The 19,545-nt window shown below is 30.9% G+C and overlaps 1 protein-coding gene across 5 annotated transcripts in view; it reads left to right on the forward strand.

Annotated features, from left to right (window-relative positions):
• Positions 1-17,826, forward strand: part of LOC124369728 (battenin) — a 98,244-nt gene extending 80,418 nt beyond the window's left edge. For all 5 annotated transcript variants that reach the window (XM_046827792.1, XM_046827790.1, XM_046827791.1 and 2 more), the window contains 3 exons: positions 9,232-9,381; positions 10,672-10,812; positions 11,535-17,826. In XM_046827792.1, the coding sequence (XP_046683748.1) occupies positions 9,232-9,381; positions 10,672-10,812; positions 11,535-11,663 (420 nt within the window). In that variant the 3' untranslated portion in view covers positions 11,664-17,826. The remainder of the gene's footprint in view (positions 1-9,231; positions 9,382-10,671; positions 10,813-11,534) is intronic.
• Positions 17,827-19,545: the final 1,719 nt, after the last annotated feature.

Below are 19,545 nucleotides of genomic sequence, written 5' to 3' on the forward strand. Positions count from 1 at the left end.
TTCCTGCCTTGTTCATACCATTGTCAAAGGCTTGGCCATGAAAGTAATTTATGTAAAATCCATGTTCTTTAACTTTGTGCTACAATTACTTCAGAAGTCTCTTCACCAGTTTTTGTGTGGCTAACAAAAAGTGAATGAAAAAAATTGTTGATTTGAGCCTCACCACGAGAAAAAATTAATGTACCTTATGACTTCATTCATTTGTTCAGAATGTGAAATATCAGGGTTACAGTCACACATAATTGATAAATATTTTTCTGATTTAAGTCCCATTAAGATATGTGAGTATATTCCATTCACAATGAGATGCATTACTTTATTTTGTATCACAGATGAAAAATAACGTGTAGAATTTTTTATTGTATGTATTAAATGTGTTGTGTAACCCTTTCAGGAGTGTGGACAACATATGATATCCCCTTTTGCATGTTTGAAATGAGTAGACAATAGACAAATTCTTTATGCATGTACATAGAGTAACAGAATTGGTGTTAGGAAACAAATATTATTAAACTGCAATACACATTGATCAACAGACAAGAGTCACAATGAAGAAACCATTAGTTATACTAAGATTCATACTGTAGTTCCACCAGTTTATATTATAACTTTTTGAAGCGAATAAAATGTCTTTTGTAGAAGCCATTCTTGGAGTTCCTTCTTGAAACATTTTTGTCCTGTGGTATCTTTCAGATGGTCTTGAAGAATGTCAGAGAATTTGGGTCCTGCATAGCTTGGCTTCCTCTTGTAGAGTGCACAGTGATGTGTTAGTAGAGCATAATTCTTGGCATTCCGGATATTGTAAGAGTGTCTTTCTTGTGATGTTTTGCAAGACAGCATAGCAAATCAAATCACCTCAGACACAATCAAGGACACCACAGTCAATAATTGTAGATCTTGAAAGGCTTTATGGCAAATAGCTATTGGATCCAGACCTGCAAATGTTCTCACTGTTTTTTTTTTTTTAATACTAGCATGTTGGAGATTTTCGGCTGAAGAGTCTCCCGAAAAAAAACACTAGTCCATACCTGAAGTATGACTTAACACATTCGAGTCTACGCTCGAGCCAGACTCGAGCGCCATTGTTTAAACCCCCGGCCGGCGCTCGAGCGTGACTCGAGCACACAGCTTTGCCGATTGATATACGGAGTTGCTCGAGTGATTTTTCGAGTGCCGTCTGCTGCATTAGAAAGCCAGCTTTAATGGTTAGTTTCAGAAAAATTTCCGCTAGGCGCTACTACGTCATACCCGCTTGAGGCTTTTGTTTATCCACTGACGTGGCCTGGCGCGTCGTCAGTCTGTCTACGACAACAAACAATTTTTTTAGCATTTGAATTTTTTTGGCAATTAAAATAATTATTTGTAAATATGTATATAGTAAATGCCTTTAAAAACATTGAAATTACTTGTTTTATTTATTCAAAAGTTAGTTTTCAAGTAAGACAAGACATGCGGGAGTTTTTATTTTTCTTAAAAAAATGTAAGTTTTGAAATTTTTTAAAAAATTAATTAGATTTTATAGGAATATAGTTTTACACATCAATTTAAAGAGGAAAGATAGAACTTTCAAGAAAATATAATATCTTATACATAATATTTAACAGTTTTCTAAAAAAAAAATCTAAAAACCAATTAATTTATGCAGACCAGGCTATAAAAACAGCAAATAGCGAGCCAGACTCCAATGTGTTAAAGAGTGAGACATAAGCAACTTTTGCTGAGTCTAGGCTGCTAATTATTTAACTCTTTTAGAACATATAGGCTACTACTGAGTTTTTTATTGAGTTCATAAATTTGTGGAGCCCAGGTAAGTTTGTGGTCAATTATAATTCCCAAATATTTAGCTTCATTTTTCAATTATGTGACTTGAAAGCCAGAAATAACTGCATTTGCTTTTTTTAAATTCAGTTGTTGGGTTTTACATTTATTTAGCACAAAATCGTTTTGATGACAGCATTGTTTAAGTTATGTTCATTGTCATCATCATACTTTATTGTCATAATGAACATTTATAAATGCAACAATAGCGGTAAAAACAGATGACATTGTCATAGCATATAGTTAAATAATAGACAAAATTTAGTCATAAATATTTGACAAAATTTTTAGTGAATATTCAACTTAGAATATATCATCATACCTTATGAACAAAAGTATATACATATTCTAAAGTACATGTTTTGACCTATAACAAAAACTATAACTATAAATAAAGCTATAATATATTTTTTCTAGTAGATAATCAGTAAGACTGCCATTGAATGTGTTGGTGGTTAGTTTACTCTTTAGGTCAGAAGGTAGTTTATTAATAATTTTCTCCCCATGTACATGTTGTTTTTTCCAATAAATTTAGTGTGTGTCTTGGGTATTGAAAATCTCTCTTCAATCTTGTGGTTATACCCATGAATGGTATTATCACTTATCAAATTTTGGTAGTTAGATTTAACCATTAACAGTGTCTTGAAAATTATTAAACTGAGAACTGTCATTATCTTGAGATCTTTAAAAATCAGTTTACAAGAAGATCTCCATCGGGAAAAGTCATAATTCACTAAAACTTCTTTTTAATTAAAAATACCTTTTTTTATTTCTGATGCAAATCTTCAAATTTCTATTATGTAATGATGATCAAGTAGAAATATGCATAGTAAACTATTAAACGAGTTTTTAGGTCTATATTGTTTCTTAACACAAGCATTTGAAAACAGTCTGAGTTTAATGTCCCTATTATTGTTTCAATGAATTTCCCCAGGTCAAATGTGAATCAATATATACCCCCAAAAATTTGGTATTTTTATTCATAATAAATGATTGATTTCCAATATCATCTCCTCACCAACGTTGGATCTAGATTGGGCAGTATAAAACTTTAACCATTTGGGTCTTTTCTTGGTTTAATTTTAAACCATTGACTGTAAACCATATTTCTAGTTCGCATAGAGTGTCCTTGACTTTAATTTTCAATTCAGTATCTTTATCGGCTTTTATTACTGATGTGGAAAGGTGCTTATTATCATCAGCATAAAGTATTAAGTTGTTAGATACATTTATAGGCAAGTCCTTTACATATAAAAGGAATAAAAGAGGCCCCAAAATTGACCCTTGTGGAACTACCATCCTGATTTCTTCCTATTCTGACTTAAATATTGTATTATTTTTCTGAATTACTGTTCATTATAATTGTTTGTTAAGGTAGGATATTAGCCATGAAATAGTTTCTACAGAAAAATTGTAATTACAAAGCTTATTAAGAAGAATTTGATCAATTAATTTAATCAAATGCATTAGATAAGTAGCAGAAGATGCCCATTGTTCTCTGTGATCTATCCAAGGCCCAGGACACCTCATTAACTAAATTTGATATTGCACTTGTACTCAATCCTTTTCAGAACCAAAACTGTACATTTGCCAAAATGTAATTTTTTCTAAAAAGAATATTATTTTATTAAAAGCTAATTTTTCAAAAACTTTAGAAAATGTTGGTAAACTGAGACCGGGTCGATAATTGTCATGATTACACAGCTCATATTTTTTTAAATAGGCTTGAGTTCTGTATACTTTAAAAGCTCTGGAAAAAAGTTGCTTTGAAATGATTGACTTCCAATGACCACCAGAGGCTCTGCTTTGCAACCTCTTTTATTAAATTAAGAGTTATTTCATCCCAACCTGTTGAATCTTTGTTACTTAGGGATTTTTATAACTTTAACAACTTTATTCAGAGTAGTGCTATCAAAATCAGAACGCATATCTTTAATTAGCAAGATTTAGCATGCTCATTGCAAGATTTAAAGCTCTCTGATCACAAGGAGACAATCAAATTTCCTTTGCGGTCTCAGTAAACTTTTTGTTAGAACACTCAGCAATGTCTGTTGCATTACCAGTAAGATACACATTACTGATTTTCGGATTCATTACAGACACTCTTAAAAATCTTTTTATAACACTTAACATAATTAATAAAATATAAATAATCTGTCATCTTAGCTATCCTACAAAGCTCTCTTTTCTTATGTCTAGATATTCTAATACCAGCTGTAACTCATGATTTACTTTTTTCCACCGCTTTGTGGTTTATTACTATAGAACGTTGAAGGAAATGATTGTTCAAATAAACATTGGAATTTCTCAAAGAAGTTTTTACAGTTTTTTCCACATCTTTGTCAAGAGATACATTCTAAATGGTTAAGCTTAGGTTTCTAGAAAAAAAAAACTCAATATATTTTGTTGAGAATAAACGCTTTTTTGTTTTGCACCATTGACAGTTCTATTCTTATTATCAGGATTACATTCAAGATTTACAAATAGTGCTCTATGATCCGATAGGCCATTTTCAAGGTTCATTTTAAGATTTGAAGGCACAGTTTTCATTTTTAGGGTAAGAATATTATAAATTCATGAACTTGTAGAGTTTGTAATCCTAGTGGAAAGAGAGAAATTCAGATTTTAACTGTGGGTTGCTACAATTATCTTAGTATTAATATTAAAATCAGCAGCCAAATAAATGTTTTTTAGCTTTTGTCGAAATTGTTAGTAAATCCTCTAGCTTATCCATAATATTTTTAAAATTTTCATGACCTGGAACTCTATAGATAGAAATAACTAGTAAATGTAAAGTAAGAATATTTATACAAGAAGCTTCAAAAATTGAATGCTCATTAAAGACACACAAATCCTCTCTCACACAGTATTTCTCTAGCTTATCTTTTGTTAAGATACAGGAGTCCCCATGAAATTCCAATATTTTCACAACTTTCTTTGTTGTTAAAGTAATTCTCACTCAGCTCACTGTTCAACACCAAAAAATCACCATTTACAATACTTCCTCCTATCTCACTTTTCAGAAGTTAAGTTGGCTTCTCGGATGAAATACCAGGTTGTGAGCCAATTTGGGTTAGTGTCAGGGTTTTTTAGTTGAAAGAGGGCGAGGAAAGGTTAGGGATATTGATCTGTGACTGTGAGGCGTTGCAGTTCTGTGATGAAGAGCTTAAGAGTTGAGTAGGTCGGGTGGTGAAAGGAAAGTTAGGCAGGGTGGTTGATATTGAGGAGGGAACAGTTAGGGAATTGTGGGGATTAATTACGTCTTTTCATTCAGTGTTTTCATTGTGTTCTGTGATGAGTTGTTTTAGTGTTCCCAGAAATACTGAATGTGAAAGACCACTCTCAATACACAATACGACTTTTGGTTGTTAGACAGAATGTAGACTGTAGCTTTTGTTGACCACTGAAACTCAGTGATGATCTTGATAAAATGTCTAGGCTTGATTAGGTCTCTCACAGTTCCAATGGGAGAACATACTAAGGTTTTCTGTCCTCTATTAGTGAAATCATTAGTGAACTGTGTAAAAGCAGTGTCATAGTTTTCTGGTGTTGGCTTGCCCAGGATACTGACTTAGTCACCAAACTGCAGATATGAGCTCCATTTGAAATTTTCTGACGAGTTAACTTTCCATCTACATAATCATCTTGCTTAGGCCTTTCAGAGTTGTGCCTGAATACTACAGCCTGTCCAGCTGACATATGTCTGGGGTCCTCATGATCAGCCGAAATGGTGTGGGCAAATCCCACTGTTGGGTCTTCCTTTATCTGTGCTATTCTGTCGTTCATGTGAGCCTCTAGTACATTAATAGCTTCTTTGTGGTCACTGATGATAAATTTCGGTACCAATGTTGTTTCATCGGTTTTTCTTTGAAGCATGTGTGCTAAAGATGCAACAATATTTAACTTTCCTTTTTTGTTGAAATGAAGACTGAGAGAAGTAAAAAAATGTCGAGGTAGTAGATGCAAATGAAGAACTTGCACATTTTGATTTTGCCAACAATCCTCTGAATTTCAAAGTTGACTCTAGTTAGCTTCAAGTCAAAGTTTGGAGTGTCTTGTCGCATGGATTTGTGGCCAATATAAGTTTGTTGTTTTTGCTATTCCTGATGAGTTTATGAATGTAATCTGTCAACAGTTTGATAGCAGTAGACTCCATATTATTTTTTCCTGCTAAAACAAAAAGGTAATCTTTTTTTGTTAGATCTTTACACAAATTTATAACCTCTTGAGTAACTTGGTAGAATTTTGCACCACTCCTTACATAAGAACAAAAATTCAAATTAGTTTTTACCCTCAATAACACTACTTAAAGTTTTGCCATGGCTCTCTGACATTACTACTAATTTATTCCTTAAATCATCTGGTTTGGATTGGTTTTGAATAATCTTGTCCTCCAAGGGTGTTTTGGAAATCTTTATCCTTTTGAAATATGCTTATTTACTCCTGTTTCCACTTTATTGATTGATTGTACCTCTTCGGAATCTATTCTTGATAAAACATCAAAGTAATTTTCATAACTAGTGCTGCTGATGCTTGAAGTAATAGGAGTAGTTTAAGACCCTTGGATGTTTCCCATGAGTTCTTTGTTGAAAAATGTTCTAGGGGTGAATAAGAAGTAAGATATTTATTTTTACTAGTTTTTATTTGATCAATCACTATCTGTAGGGCAGTGTTATCATTTATTATCAGACTGTATTTTTTTCTATCACAATTTTTTTCCAGTGATATGCTCTTCTGTAAGTGTGTTGATCTGAAATGGCAAATACAAATCTTGAGTAGTGTTTTTGATGTAGCTTTATTTTCTAATGTAGTTTGTAGGTTATGTTCAGGGGATGTTGAATCATTATTTTTTTGTGCGATGAAAGGTGTTTTGGGTGTTGATGTTTTTAGTAATCCAGCAGGAGTATTTGAAGTTGTTACTTGCCTTATAGGACCTAAGGTTTTATCAAAAGATTTGGCATTGCTTACTTTTAATTTCAATCAATGCTTTTTGGTATTTGTCTCTAATCATGTTTTAAACTTACAGATTCCAAGAGGTATTTAGATCTGTTTTTAAGGTGAAATGACAGATGTCATTTTTATTTACTGTATTTGTTTCAGTGAGGCAAAAACATCATTTCATATTTAAAAAACCCTTTTGTATGTTTCTCTATCCACCTTCACTATTCTAGTAGGCTAGAATGGGTGACCTTTTATTTTACAAAAAAACAAGATCATTTACTTTGAAGTCCATTTTTGTTTGATTGTAAAAACACAATTTAACTATCTATCTAACTGCACTTTGGTGTAATTCAGTGGTAACTACTCAGTTCATCATCAACTGAAACACCAATAAATAAGTCAAATGGAACAGCCGATCTCCAACCATAAACTTGTTTTCAGACCATTAGTCATTTTTTATATATTTATACAATCATGTAATTAAATTAATAGCATTTGGCAATAATTCCATTAGCACATAAATAAAATTCAAAAGATTAATTCAATCCTAAAAACATCAACAAAGTCAACGTTTAAGGTTCAGTAAAAAGTAACAAACTGGCGTGATTTGAACCAGGAACCTTAAGTTCAGTAAGCCAAGTTTTACTGACTGAGGTAATCTGGCATGAAAATGGGTTGATGAGGATGGTCAAATAAGATATAAACCTGTTTATCAAGTAACTGAATAGTCTACTTGTTTGTTATCATTGGCAGAAACTATCCCTATCCCTAGTATATAAATAACTTGAGTTTATTTTAACAAAATGTTCCTTTTCGCTTTTTTTTTCAATTTCACTTTAATTATTGTTTTATTGATCAAATAAAAGATTTTCACTCATTTTAACATGTAATAGCTTTAGTTTATGATAAAAGTTAAAATCTTTGTTTATAATAAATATAATGTAAAACCAACTTTCGAAGTCATTAACTTATCTTATATTCTTCATGTTCCACAAGACTAATCATTTATAAAACACTAACTAAACAATTTAATCACAAATAAAACTTCAACTTTGTCTAGTCCCATGTAACCCTATCATATCCAGAGCAAATTAATTCAGGCAATATATGTTCAGAGCAATAAATGGGGATATCAATTCCAAAATTTCTTATTTATAACATTAAAGTAGTATGGAGATTATTCATCAACTCCAAAAGATGTTTGAATTTAAGGGAAGATATTATGTTGGTTACTTCAATGACTGATGTTGGTAGAAGAGTTAAGCTGGAAACAGTAAATTTTAGTACATTTACTTGTGGTCTGTGTAGTAGCCATAAGTTTTTTCAGCAACTGAGACAAAATGTTGATTGAAGTGCTGTATACAAGGATCCTTGATCAATTTATTGTCAATAAGCGACTGGCAATTGTTGAGATCTTTTGTAATTTTGCACCTTTCATAGTTAATCATATCCCAAAGGGCTTTTAGTTTGTTTTCGTACTTTTGTATATAGTTTGATGTGACTTCTTTCCAGTTTTCCTTCAGATTTAAATCATAGTCTTTTTTCTGGCAGCTGTCTCTGCTTTATTTTTCTCTGAACCAGCTCTCATTCAAGAGCATACAAGTTGTTGGATATTAGAATTTTTGTTTCCACACAATCACAATACTAAACTTTCTTTTCTTCTTTGATCTTGCTTTCTTCAAAAGGCATGCTGAATTCAAGCATATTTAATATGCTTTTAAAGCTATCATAGGCCTCCTCAATGTGTATATTATTGTAGATATTACACCAGGTCTCGTTTGACAATACAAATTTCAGTTTTTAAGCTTTTTTTCTACATGTTGACGATGGCAGTTTTACATTCTGAGAGTTCAAGCAATGATAACCCAAGTGCTTTTGCCCTAAAAAAAAAAAAAAAAAAAAAAAATACATTCTGAGATTGTAGGTTGATTGATTTTGTAAACAATTTTATTTACACTAGCACAAAAAGCAAAGAGCTTTATAATAAAGCGCTTTCACTTGAACGATATGTACTGCTTGAAACTTAGCTCTCCTTTCCTTAATATACAGTAAGACTTTCATCAATCACCAAGTTTTGGTTAGGCTGAAAGTGTGAGAAAAATTTATGCCTGGTTGTTTAAGTTATTGTTCTCATTTTATATCGTGTTTCACCTACTAGAGGGTTCTTAGTAAGAGAATATGCCAATCCATATAAAATTAGTGGGTGTGTATGAACCCACTGAATTCTATAAAAACGCACACCGCACCATCATGGTAGTACGGATATAGTGGTTTCTTATGTTAAGAAGGGACGTAGAAATGATATTGTAACTACAATTCGTAATAGTTTCAGTCACAATTATTGATAAGAAATAAAAGTATGTATAATGTATTTCCATACGTATATTGTAAAATTTAAGAGCATGAATATTTCTATTGTCTGTAAATTAAACTTCTTCAAAGTGCAACTTTACCCCATTGCTTTTGTTTTAGTTTGAACTGATCTACTTCGATAACATATTCATCAACCACGCGGAACAGTACAGATGGTACCAAGTGGATTACCAGATTGGTGTCTTTATATCAAGGTCTTCCGTCAATCTGTTAAAGATAAATGCTACCTGGCTTCTGGCTGTTTTACAGGTATGATTATGAATACTGTCTATCAACACGTAGGAAATTGTAGCATTTGGTTAAACAATTGTGTATGGTATAAAACATGAGAAAAGATTATTTGACAGTGGAAAAGTGACTGCGGCAAAAAAAATGTGTTCAGTATTTACATTCAGTCTTATGTTTTCAAGAATAATAATACCAACCCCTTGTCATAGACGTAATTTCTCAACCACTCTGTTTATAATTATATTCATTTGCATTGAAACATTAAGTACATTTATACAAAATATTTTATATGTAAGAACAGTTTTATTCTAATCTATAGGTACCTAATTATTGACATATGCAAAAAAGTAGAACCCCGTAGATCAAATCATAAAGTTATAAACAATTAGTTTTAAAATACATAATTTTTAGTTTTTAGTGTGCTTACTTATTGATTGATTGATGAAAAAAGTTTTTCTTTTTATTTTACAAAGTGAAAATTGTGATGTGTACAAACAATACACTAAGATATCCAGAAATTAATTACGATTTTACAAAATAATTTATGCTAAATTTTTATGAAATGGCATCATATTAGACTGTATCCTAAGATCATATTGTCTGTATCATACACATTGTTAGTTACTGAAATGAAATTATAATACTGCATACTTGTACTCAAGGTTTTAGGAATTGTAAGGTGGTGGTTGGGATAATATTTTATAATTTAAATCTACATTCCTTTTAGATAATTTCCTATCTACAGAAGAATAGAAAAACCCCATTTTATCACACCATGAGGAACTGTTGGCATCTAAGGGGGGAAATTGGGTGTTTTTGTTACCAGGCCAAAATAAAAATGGCTGAAGATAAAAAAATTGATATATTTAAAGTATGTACATGAGTTACAACTTCAGATAGAGCCATGTTTTTTAATGATTGATGATTTAAGAAAATATTTTTTCTAATGAAATATTAATTAGGGAAATTGAATTTGATAAATAAAAAAAACATATTATGGAAACTTCATATCCTTTTCAACAGTTTTTCTTTTATAATATGTCACTAAATACATCTTTAATTGCTAACAAATCTGCATGGAGTAATCAAATAAAATTTTTTCTATTTTCAGAAAAGGTATTTCAAAGTGACTAAAAATTTTCTGCTAGAACATTGGTTGCATTACCAAAGTAGTAGGTAGCAACTGATAAAGATTTGAGAAACATTTCTATTTTGAAATCGTAAAACTGTCTATTATTTTTGCACTGTTATATAAAAGTGTTTAATTCTGTAATAAAGTACTCGTAGATTAAATATTTTTATTTTTTGCAGGGTATAAATGTGATTCTGTTTACATTTGAGGCACTTTATTCGTTCCTCCCCAATATCTATATTGTGCTGGCTGCAGTGTGTTGGGAGGGTCTGCTGGGTGGGGCCGCATATGTCAACACCTTCCATAAAATCAACACAGAAGTAAGCTCACCGTAGTGTATATAAAGATTGAAGACAACTAAAAATCTTCAAATCTCTTAATTTTAAATATTATAAGGAAAACTGAAGTGCTGCTATAGAAAATAAGTAATGCAGGATAAAAGAAGCCAAATAAAATAGGAAAGGAACAACATAACTGTAACTAACTGTACCTACAATTTTATCCCATCATAAATCACATAATACAAAATATATTACGTCTTATCACCACCTGTTTTATCACAGTTCCGTGTAATATTTGTTGTAATATCCTCAGTACCGTTTGTTCCTCAAAGTAAATGGAGTTTATATGACTCCACTTAAGAACTCTAGCAGTGGTATCATTTAGCAGTTGATATGTAAGCATCAGACTAACCACTATAATGATAATGGATGCAAATAGTATCTTATTAAGGGCTGACTTAGTATTTTATTTTAAAAATTCTGTTTTGTCTATCTAACTGTTTTATTACTCTTACTACTAATTACTTTGATCCTAGTAACTTTAAACTTGGTACATAGTTTCCTCTTGGTCAACTCTATTGATTTTGGGGTCAAATGGTCAAAGGGCAGCAAAGTTGTAAAATTCTGGTAATAAGATACAGTCGGTTTGGTAAAGACTTTCATTACATTCTGTCAGGTCCTTCAGTATTCTTTTGTGTCAGTTTATTAGTATCGAAATTGTACTTAAAGATAAGTACCAGAAGTAATTTTCATATTTTCAGGTGGCCCCAGAGAAGAGAGAATTTTCAATGGCCATTACATCATTGGCAGATGCCCTGGGAATAACCATCGCAGGGTTCCTATCCATGCCAGCCCATAACTACATCTGCGGCTTGCCTCGTCACTTGTAGCAAACTAAACAAAGTCTTGCCTTTACTACATGTGGCTTCATCTTATTTAATGTCTAACCTGAGTCGTTTTTTTTATTCAAAGCATACTATATTTATAATTAACAAGCTTACTTTAAATGAAATAATGTACTGGTATATCTTGGCGTGTCAAGCGGCTAATTATCTTTGATATGTTGGATGGTAACATTTTAATAAAATATGTACATTTGGTGTAACATTATAACATTTTGGTGTAAAGTTATTGCTAAGTGTTATTTGTTTAACTGTTAAAGTTGATAATAAACCAGATGTTTGTAAAGTATTCTTTTCATATATTAAACAATGAGCTGAGTTACAGCATTTATAAAACTTGTTGTATGTGGATCAATGAAACTTCCAGGTTTTCAAAGTACACCAAGGAATTAAAAGTTGCTTCAACAATAAATTTGTGTAAAAGTCTGTGATAGTAAAAAAGTGAATTCTTATAGTGTCTTTTGTGGAGAGTATCACAAAAAGAGGCTATATTCTTCGGAAATATAATATATATATATATATATAAAATATTTATAGTGGAGATATTTTTTTAATAATATGATAGTGGAGTTTACAATGAGAACTGTATTGATAACTGTATTTTTGTTCATCTTGTCTTCTAGTTACATTAAGGAAATAAACATTTAAAGCACAGCTGTGTTAGATAGCATTATGAAAGTTCACTGTCATAAGGAATCAATCAATGTTAAACCTATAAGGTTAGGCCTATAACAGATTTCAATAATGAAAAATAAATGTGTCATGAAACATTGAAATGACAATTTGAAATTAACAAACAAGCTGTTTTGTTCTCCCTCATCTTATTCCAACTCAAGGCTACTTTACTATTTATTAACTGATTGAATTGAAAGAATAAATTCACTATGAAATAATTGCTAATCTTAAAACATGATCTCAGTCACATACTATGCACTCTTAACACTGACTGCTAGACAAATTATGATAAAAGTAATGGATCCATTAAAAGGCAGGAGCTAAAAGCAATGCTCCCTTTCAGTTTTCTAAAATTGTTTATTCATTGTAATTTATCATATGTTTTGTTGTAACTAGGGCCACTATATCACCGGATTTCCCCACAGATTACCGGATTTAGACGAGATAATTATAGTTCCCGGTAATTCACAAAATATTAAAAACCTCCTCTTTATTACACCATGTAATGACTGCCAAAGCTGGTCCAACTCTCCCTTTATGCGTAGTCTATTACTATTACTTTGTGGCTTCATTTCAGCAGAAAACTTTGTTAACTTTTACTTATATTAAAATAAGCCATCAAGTCGCTGAGGATACAAAGATTTCCAGTGCCTGTCAAAATGAAATGAGTGAACCAGATCTAATCGAGGATCAAAGAACCCATACCTAGATCAGCATTTTGGTATCTGTTCTATAATTTGTATTTTAATTCATTACTGTCAAAAGATGCAGCTGCTATGTCAAGTTATTTACAACAATAAGTTAGCTTACTTTGTAAGGCAATGTTTGTAGCATATTATGGTTAATATAATTAATTGTGATAATATTGGTGACAAAAAATAGACCAAATGTAAAAAATTTGTCCTTTTAATTAATTCTTAATAACATATTTCCTAATTTGTATCTGTAGAGAGGGTGTTTTATCTAGTCTGCCCAATGGAAAAAAAGAATACACTAAGAGAAGAGTCAATTACAAGGATTTTAATGTGTAAAATATAGCTTCAATTTATATTCTTTAGAGATACACAAATATCTTTTGTCAAATAAAGATGTATTGAAAAAGATGTGGTTCACCAACAAATATCAGATAACATTCGTAGGCCTACTATATTCATAATCTCCTGGGTCCAGTACTGGATAAATACCCACAAATGTGGTGTGTCCTTTCAGATAAAAGTAATAAATGAGATTCTAGATTTAAGACATTTTTTCTATTGACTTTTTACTAAAGGTATAGAACATGTCAAATTTTAAATACAATATTCAATGATAAGACATTAGTGTTTTTAATGAAATAGTATTAATTTCAAATATATACATTATAAATATAAATATTAGTTGTACAAATTACTTAGTTTGACAATTATTGTATTAAATATAGCAATGTTTTAGAAAAGGTAAAACAACATGCTATGTGCTATGATATAAACAGAAAATGCATAGCATATCACAAATACAAACCATCAATACATTCATTAGGTACACATAGAATAAATAATTGTTAGGTAAATAAATAAACAGTGAAAATAATAATAACAGCAATTAACCCATTGTATATTAAAAAAGATAAATAGAATAGGTTAAAAATAGGTTTAAAACCGCAACAAAAACAGCTGATTATGTAATTGATCTTTGTAAAGTCTAAGGTTAAAAAATCATCAACTGTATGGATCCAAAATATACATGTTAAATTAGGTTTTTGAGGTATAGCCCCACAATGTCTGAAAACCCTTATGATGGCACTAAAAGAGTTAAATGCATAAATTTTATTTGATCACTTAAGGTTCTGTCAAAAAACTAAAGACACAACCAAGACAAGACCTTTGGCACAAATGGAAGACCTTTGAAACTATATTTATTACACTAATGGATATGCAATTGCCATAGTTGGACTTACCCTTCTTATGGACAGGGAAATCTTTAGAATATTTAAAGGCCTCAGGAAAGATATCTTTACTGATACATGACTTATACATTTGAGTGAGCACATCAGGTGAATTACTACTACTAAAATATAAAAATATTAGCTGCCAACTGGTAAGGTGATTAAAAATAACTGATAAAGAATTATTATTGAGTTTAATATTTTAATTGTACACTTGTTATTTACAAGGCAATTAAGTTAATTAGCAAATAGTCCATGTTAATAATATGGTTGTTTTAAGTCTGTACTTAATCAATATTTGTAAAAAGGGCTAATTTATTTTGTACAATAGTCTCTTCAGTTTACTATTTTAAAATTATAAAATGTATATTGTTTCATAAATTTGAGTGTTTACTTCTTTTAATAGTTTTTTGTGATTTATAATATCTAAACGTAAAAAATAGTAAATTAATTTCTTCAAAAACGTTTGGGAAAATATAGTCATAATATTAGAAAATTGTTTTATTCTGTAATTCATTTTTATATTACAATGCATTAAAAAACTTTTTGATGCTTAATTTTCAATGCATTTCCAGATGTTTGCCTTCAAAAACCCCTCTCCCATGATATCGGCTCATTGGCTAATATATTCTCTTTTTCTAACATTACCGTATGGCAACCCTAGTAGTACCAAATTGTTCAAAGAGTAAATTTGTTGTAAAATGTCTTCTAATTTCACAAATGAGTTGTCGGTTTTTATACAGTAATAAGCCATTGGTGTAAACTTAGAACAATTGCTGGAAAAGGGTTAAAACAAAAACCAGAGCTGAGCATAATAATAGTATACATTACTAGGCCTTTCTGGATGACCGATATTTATAATAAAACTACTTGCAGTTTCAAAAGTATAAAATGTGTATTAAAAATTGTTTTGAAATAATAGATAGGTGTTGCTATAACATTTACGTAATTAGCAGTAATTAAAACATTCTGGGCATAAATGATGTATTATTTGGAACATTGTATTATAACCTCTGTAATAAAGTGACAACGTAGTTGTCTTAGTACTGAAGTTTACCACATTATTTTGTTGTATAGTGCTGTTTTTTTTTATTGTGAGAGTATTGTATAAACCTTCCAGAATATGCAGTTTACAAGAAGTATTTGTTTGTAGTTTACATGCATGATTTTTTCACTTTTTTTATAAAATTGTGGGTTTTTATTTAATTCATTGTCTAAATAATATAATATTTTGTATTATAGCTTATAATATCATCGGAAATATTTGCTTTGGTAAAGGTAATTAAAAAAGTGTTGGTAAGATATAAAAAAATAAAGATAAAGGTGTTACTTACTTTTGTATGAAAAAGTTTACTCCAAACATGAGATTTAAAATTGTACCTAACTCAAGAAAATAAATCAAACATGATGCTACTAAAGAATAAGGCATTTTCCTAAACATATGCTAAATCCCTTTATTTAGCACTGTGTATTTTTGGAAAACAGAACTTGAAAGCTATGTAGTAGTTTTGGCCCGCAGGTTTTGTTACCTGATCCTTCGAAGGTTATCACCAAATCTATAGGGAATTTATAGCTTTAATTGAGGATTTTAGTATTTCTCTTAAGACAGTTTGGAGGGCCTTAGCCCACCTGGGTCTTCCCTCTAATACTGATATCAAGTCTGATTTTTAAGTACATACGAGTTAATTTTATGTTTAAAATAATTAGTATGAGTTATGGAATCTATAATTCAGGGTAATACTTATCTAAAATTCGTCATCAGTGATTGACCTATTGAAAAAACCAGAATCGTTTTCAAATGAATTTTTCCAAACGGTAACACATTCAACTATTTTCAATTTTTAATTTGGCAACAGCAACTTAAGCATGATTTTTCCATGAATTTTTTTAAACCCAAAAGTTTAGTTAATATAATAATGTGCACTGTTGATTTTCCTAGATTTAGTTCATCAGCTATCATTCGGACAGTTTTTCAACAATTGGTAAGGACAGGGGACCGCACACAATCAGTGTTGTTGTCACTGGTTGCTCCTGCTTTGCATTATCCATGGCATCTTGGTTGTCGTCTTTAAAACACTTAATCCACTTGAAAACGGATGTTTTCTTCATAGCATTATCACTGTAAACAGCTGTCAACATTTCAATAATTTCTTGATTGATAACTTTTACCGCACATCATCAAAAACTTATTATTGATTCATTGCTCCGTGATTTTGTCAATTTCCTATTTTTTTAAACAATACATGAACAAAAGAAACTAACACAACTATCACCATACGCACACAAGCACTGACGGCTCATTGGATCTTAGGCAACTAGTGCCACCAGTGGGCAGGACTATAGTCCATGTAATGGCCGCTAATTTGCAACAGTTCATATACATGAACTTGCTCATAAACAAATAAACATATACATGTTGGAAAGACCTCGTATCATACAAGACATATAATTGTAGCTTAAATTAATAGTTTTTGGATTCTATACTTACTAAATTATAAACGAGAAATTTATTGATTATGTAAATATTGTATAAAATATAAATATGTATCCTCACCATCTTCAAATGTTAATAACCGCTCTTTCCAGTCTTTGAAATGTACGTTTGTACAGTTGGAGGAATTTAGCTGTGCTCGTAGGGCCCTAATACTAACCTTTCAAAGAATACACGCTATCTGTGTGGCGGGTTGCGTTTACGTGCTAGCCGCTGAGATGAAGGTACAACAATCACTTTAACGACTTTAATCTCACGATTTCGATTTGCATATTAGTATTGACAAATACATTATTTTCACAAACACGTTAAACAACACTATAACAACTGAAAAACAAGGATAAGTCCCATTATTGCAATTATTTGGTATTCTATTATTATTTAATTCCACCAAAATCAGCACTGTCACAAAACAGACTGATTGTAGCGAGTGATTTGGTTCAATACGATTCCTGAAAGGATGGTTTTACTCATGAGTCACAGTAAATGTTTTCTGGACGCAGCGCATAATGCTACCCCGCCACCCCTCCTGCCTATCACCACACACTCAAGATCACGCGCGCAGCTAAAGTCCTCGAACTGTACTGTGTAATTTAATAATAAAGGGCCTTAATATTAGCTGACTTGTTATTGAGTCCAGTATTGGTATATTTATTGTAATAATGACTAGTTGATGAAGTTCTTGCTTCTGATCATGGTCAATGGTGCATTTCAATGTTAAAACTGTACACTTTATAAACAACCCAGAACTATTATAATAGAATAAGAACCTCGAGATATAGACACAAACTTTTATACAATTTTAGTTTTGAGAGCCTCCACACATTACAACCTCTACAGCTTGAGATTGTGAATGTATACAACTATTTCAAATTTTATCATGCAATTTGTACTCTTATTGTATGCAAGTGTTTGTTGGTGTTTTTGACTTTTAAGATGTAATTTTGTTGTTATATGTTATTTCATGTAATATATTTCATGCATAAATTCATGTGTAATTTCTGAAATGTTTACTTTCCGCTGTACAAAAATAAAAGGTTTTTATAATCTGTTGCCTTTAATTTGAAAAATTATTATTAGTATTATTTATGTTCAGGTTATTAGACATACTTTTGATGGTTCTGGAATTTTTCTAGTACCCCTACATCAAAACGCTTTATCCAACCAAAGAAATTATTTTTAAATTTATTTATCTCTATTCTTATAAATAAGAAATAATAAACATTACATTTTCAACATTTTGTTATACTTGGAACCCTATAATTTCTTATATTGTAACGTTATTTATGTCAGATTATAGGCAGTGATGGCTGATAGGTTAATAGCTTGAAGTTTTACATCTACTGATATTTTTGATTGCTCATACCCCAACAAAAAACAGGAGGTTTTAATTTTTATTGAAATATTATTTTGTTAGATCTAGCTGCTTGACACAAATCTAAAATAAAAAAAAAAAAAAATAAATAAAAAAAATAGATGCTGAGGAATATGTGTCAGGTAAAATTAGTTTAATAATATATTAACTTATTAATTGCTGACTGATGATTTCAGATTTCAATAAGGCAACAGCTGTGGGTGATTTTAAACTCTAAACTGTTTCCACCCAGTTCTTTCTCCTGGTGTTATCGAATCAGTTTAGTAGCAGAAGTTAACCGTATTTAATCTATCCAAGAGTGTAGAATAAGTATTCCTGAACTCTTTAGATATGGAAACCTTAGCAATTGCTAAAATAGTTCTGTGAATTGGTCAAATTATTTATGACAAAGAATAAATCTTATACTTTTTTTTCTAGATTTTGTAAAGGCCCCAATATTGATTTTTTTGTTATTCAACCTAGGCAGTGGAAAAGATTTTACAAAGTGAATCTGTATTATCAATGATACAACAGATCTATACTGGGTGTAAGGAAATGTGATAGATATTCTTTCAAATAAGTCATAGTTTTAGTGACCAATCACAAGAAGGAAAGCACAAATCCGGTGAATATCCACATTACCATCAATCTGAAATGTATGTGTTTAGGCCTTACACATCAAAATACCTAAGAAAAGTAACTCACTTCGCTAGAACAAGTCATTGATTACCAAATGTGTGTCCCCACTGGTTTTAATAAATGTTAAAGTTGCCAACATATGTATGTCATATACGTTATATGTATGACAGTATAATGAAAAAGTGGCAGAAGTAAGAAATTTAGAACTGCTTCTGGACACAAAAAATGTGCTTTCACTGCTAAGAAACCGAAAGGAGACGATTCATCATCTGTCATAAAAGCCCAAGTGCATGGTGTGACACTTTGGAAACTCTTGTGGCAGCTGAGCTTTTTTAGACAGTCTGTAATAGATTGGTTGCACTGTATATGGAAAATTATCTTTCTTATATTTCTGCCTTTATATCCTTTTACACAAAATTGATGTCTGCATTTTTAAACACCCACCAAATCATTGATACCTTGAGCCAGTGTTAAATTTATTTGCATGGCGATTCAATTTCTGATCGCATAATATAGTTATACTTGTAACAATAAGATATGCTTCTAGATATCGAATGAAGTGACTCACAAAACCATGATTTCTCAAAACCAGTGTTAACCCAAAAAAAACAAACTGATATGTTTATAATTGCCAAATAAAAAAATACAAAGATCAATATTATTACATTTTCAAATTAGGCAAATGTACAATGTGCCGGAGTGCTTTACTGAAGATGTGAACGTATAGCACAAGTCATGTATAGGGTGTGGCAAAATGACCTCCCTAGTTTTAAATGCTAATAAAAAA

Source organism: Homalodisca vitripennis, chromosome X, assembly GCF_021130785.1.
Source record: "Homalodisca vitripennis isolate AUS2020 chromosome X, UT_GWSS_2.1, whole genome shotgun sequence".
In the NCBI taxonomy this organism is placed as follows: domain Eukaryota; kingdom Metazoa; phylum Arthropoda; class Insecta; order Hemiptera; family Cicadellidae; genus Homalodisca; species Homalodisca vitripennis.